At 35.9% G+C, this 3,942-nt stretch overlaps 1 protein-coding gene across 1 annotated transcript; it reads right to left on the bottom strand.

The window, feature by feature from the left end:
• Positions 1-667: 667 nt before the first annotated feature.
• On the bottom strand, positions 668-3,448 carry LOC125856575 (putative late blight resistance protein homolog R1B-14). Its single transcript, XM_049536152.1, has 3 exons — positions 2,891-3,448; positions 822-2,710; positions 668-751 (listed from the first exon to the last, which is right to left on the bottom strand). Exons 1-3 carry the CDS (start codon positions 3,444-3,446, stop codon positions 668-670), a joined length of 2,529 nt encoding a protein of 842 aa, XP_049392109.1. The 5' UTR covers positions 3,447-3,448.
• Positions 3,449-3,942: the final 494 nt, after the last annotated feature.

The following is a 3,942-nucleotide window of genomic DNA, read 5'->3' as shown; positions in this document are numbered from 1 at the left end:
ACATATTGATATTTTTAATAATTATTTTAAAGTGTAGTTATTTTTAATAAATATGTTAGTTATTTCGACTAATTAGCTAATTTTTTCCTTATTAATGGCCTACATCTAGACTCAAAAGGCATCCTTCAAAGGAACAAGACACATAAAATCCCTAAATTTTCCATCATCTCTACATTAGAACCTAGATTTGTATTCAGCAAATCAGCCCTATACCTTAACAATTTTCCATATTGTGCACCCTCGTTTCCATAAACCCATAAATCTAGATAATGGAAGATAATCATAAATCTAGATACAAGAAGACGAGGAAAATCCATTATAAATTCCTACTTAACAGAGATACAAGATGTAATAACCATATCCAAACAACAAGTTGTACAAGTAAAAATGAAAATTATATTTAGATTAACACCACAATAAGATACAATAGGTAGCAACCATATCCAAACAAGAAGTTGTATAAGTAAAATTTAAAACAAATATTATATTTAAATGAACACCACAATTCAATACAAGGAGGGAAGACAACTCCTTGTGTGATTGATCAGCTGCGGTTTGGTACTAGTTGGAAATCCTGTGTTACTTTATAAGAAGTTCCACTGTTCCTTCAACGACACTGTAAAGTGAAATGACAAAACTCAGTAAAGAATATATGCAGACCTTATCGCTACCTTGTGGAAGTAGAGAGGTTGTTTCTGAACAAACCTCGGCTCATCAAGTGTAGCAAATGATGGTAACGAAAACATGACAACTAATAGAAAAACAGTATAGAGCATTCAGGATTATATAACATCTTCAAACTTCAACTACTGAATGTTCACAGATAAATATATTTTACCTGAATTGGAGGCAGTAACTTTAAGTTTGTTCCTCCCCACCTCCTTGTGTTTTTCCTGGATCTCCTCAGCAAAAGCCACCAAGGAAAGACCACATTTGTGTAACTCAATCAGCTCCAGTTTCTTGCTATCAGCAAATCGTTGAGGAATCTCTTTTAGGAATTTGCAATCTGTGATAATTACGCGCTCAAGTCTGGGGAAATGATCATGAGAGCCGGCAGTGGTTGTCCATTTTTCAAGGTTGAGCTTAGCAAGGAGCAAGAACCTCAACTTCTGAAACCCAATCTGGTCTGTTTCTTTCCACTCGTGGCCAAGGAAGGCATCGCTCTTCAGTTGGAGCACCTCAAGTTCGGGCAACTTGATGATAATGGACATGAATTCCCACGGTAGACATGTGTATTTAAGTTTCAACTTCCTGAGTTTTTGTGGAAAAGAATCTGGACTTGTAAGACTACAAAATCCGGTTCTATACATAGTAGACGGCATTTGCCTAATTGCAATACTTAGTGACTCGAGATGTTGCAAATATTTAAGATTATCTATCCATTTAAGATCTGTAGGATATTCCTCCTTGCTTCCGCGAATGGTCAATTTTTTCACTTTCTTAATCCCTTCAAATATTTCCTTTGTACAACAACGAGGATTCAAACCAGAAACACTCTGTAAGTTTCCAAGAACCTTACCTCCAGGCGAAGATAGATAAATGCCTCTTGCATAAAGATGCCTTAATTGTGACATTTGCCAAATCTCTTCTGGCAAAGTTACAACTTCATGTATTAAGAAAAAAATGAGAGTCTGTAGATTCCAAAGATTGGTAATTGGTAGATCCACAGTACATGTCTCAGCAGTCATCACAGACAAATACCTTAAACAAACAAGATCTCCAGTAACTTTACTGAGTCTTGAGGTGTAATATTCCTCCAAGTCCAATACTCTCACTAGTTTGGAAACAAAAACTTGTTGGGTAAAATAAGCATCATTAATATTATAAAGAGAGCGTGCTTCAATAGTACTACTGAAAGTATCATCATTTTCTGATTGAATTGATATCCACCGGAAATTTGTGTATAATTGAGAAATCATAGTGGTGGAATCTGAACCAACAACATACAAAAGATTCTCGCTTTCAGCTTCCGTCATGCACAAATCATGAAAAAGATCATGAATCCTACATGTCTTAATTTGCCCATCCAAACTTCGCTTTTCAACAATAACTAGACTTTTCCCAATAAAATCATGTAAAACACGAGCAGCTACTTGTTCGAATTCCTCAACTCCTTTTAGATTTACGAGTCCTTCTGCAATCCATAATCTAATTAACTTCTTCACAGAAATGACATGGGCTTTCGGGAAAACTCCGAAATGCAAAAAGCAAGCTTTCATAAGAGAAGGAAGATTATTGTAGCTCAAAGCAACAACTTTTAAGCATTGTTTGTAAGCATCATCATTTACTAATGAGCTTACACTTTGAGCTACTTCCATCCACTCATCCAGTTTACTCTTGCTAGAGAGTATACCAGCAACCGCAGTAATCATTAGTGGTAATCCTTTGCAATTTGTTATAACTTTTTCTCCAACCTTCTCGAATTCATCAATATCTGACCCTCTAATACTGTAATTTTTCCCAAATGCCCTATGGTAAAACAGATTCCGACTTTCATCTTGAGTCAGAGGACGCATCAGTACCAAACCATCTTTAGGATTGGTAGCAGCATACTCACCAACCTTGTTGTCTCGAGAAGTTAACAAAATTCGACTTCTGTTACCACAATCTGGAAACCAATGTGAAATTCTATCCCAAGTGTTTTGGCTCCATATGTCATCCACAACAATCAAATACTTTTCTCCCTTCAAACCCTGTTGTACGCGCTCAGCTAGTTTTCCAATATCCATTGTATTATCATTCCCGTCTCCCATTCTAATAACATCACGAAGGAGGACTAGGAGCAACTTTCTTAAATCATAGTTGTTAGACACAGTAATCCAACCACGAATACGAAAGACCCTCTTAATAGAGTTATCGAATAATATAGTTTTGGCAAAAGTTGTCTTACCTATGCCCGGCATCCCAACAACAGAGACCACTTCCAGTCTATTTGATCCGGAGCCTCTGATAAGTCTTTGAACCATCCTTTCTCTTTCTTCATTGTACCCTTCCATAACGTTCTCACGGATTGAAGCATCTAATAGTGGAGAAGCGCTACTTTCAGCTTCTGGACAATTGTTGATCTTCTGCTTGATGATCAGCTCTTCTTTGACAGAATCAGTTACTTGTATAACCTGTTGAGAGACCTTATCAAGCTTCGTACGACAACATTCAAGGACCTGTTCATCATCATCCGGCTCAATAATAAGTTGTTTCATTAGTGATTCAACTTCATCTTCTGCATCAAGTGCAACATCTTTGATTCTTCTTTGCAAACCCTTGGTAATAATTGGTTCTCCGCCATCACATTTTCCAGTTAGAGACATTTGCAGAGTGCCAAACATCTTGTCGAGTGATTCCAATTGTTGCTTATGAACCTCTTCTAGGCCTACTAATAAGTTGGACCGTAAAAGCTTGTCTATGGTTCCCAACACAGAAGTTAGTGCAGCGTAAGTAGCGGCCATCTCTACCTATATTCAGACAAGTTTCACAAATATTATCAATTGAAATTATATGACATTTCAGATATATTTGTTAGATTTCACATCAACATGCAATATGTATAACTGCTGAATGGTGATTTGAATATGAAAATCGTCAAGTTAATATCTCAGATGGTCACTCAACTGTGCATTCTTCTCTCAAAAAGTCACTCAACTTTCAATTTTAAATCAAAAGTCACTATCTCAGATGGTCACTCAACTATGCATTCTTCTCTCAGAAAGTCATTCAACTTTGAATTTTAAATCAAAAGTCACTCAATTATGCACTTTTATCATAGAAAGTCTCTCAACTTTGAATTTTATCTCAAAAGTCACTCAACTATCCACCTTCTCTCAAAAAGTCACTCAACCTATTAAATTGCTATTTTAATTAAGATTTACTGGTATATACTTTTTATTTAAAAACCATATTTTAAAAAACAATATATATATCCATTTAAACCATTTAATGGACCGA

Source organism: Solanum stenotomum, chromosome 2, assembly GCF_019186545.1.
Source record: "Solanum stenotomum isolate F172 chromosome 2, ASM1918654v1, whole genome shotgun sequence".
Taxonomy (NCBI): Eukaryota; Viridiplantae; Streptophyta; class Magnoliopsida; order Solanales; family Solanaceae; genus Solanum; species Solanum stenotomum.
This window is presented reverse-complemented; position numbering and strand designations above follow the sequence as displayed.

Bases quoted from the DNA above. Each gene is read 5' to 3' on its own strand.
- LOC125856575 (XM_049536152.1), bottom strand. From the start codon at position 3,446: ATGGCCGCTACTTACGCTGCACTAACTTCTGTGTTGGGAACCATAGAC. The intron at 2,711-2,890 runs GTAAGACAACTT...TTGGAAAACTAG, and splicing joins TGTTGGGATGCCGGGCATAG to CTGAGCGCGTACAACAGGGT. The intron at 752-821 runs GTGAACATTCAG...TTTTTCTATTAG, and splicing joins CAGGTAAAATATATTTATCT to TTGTCATGTTTTCGTTACCA.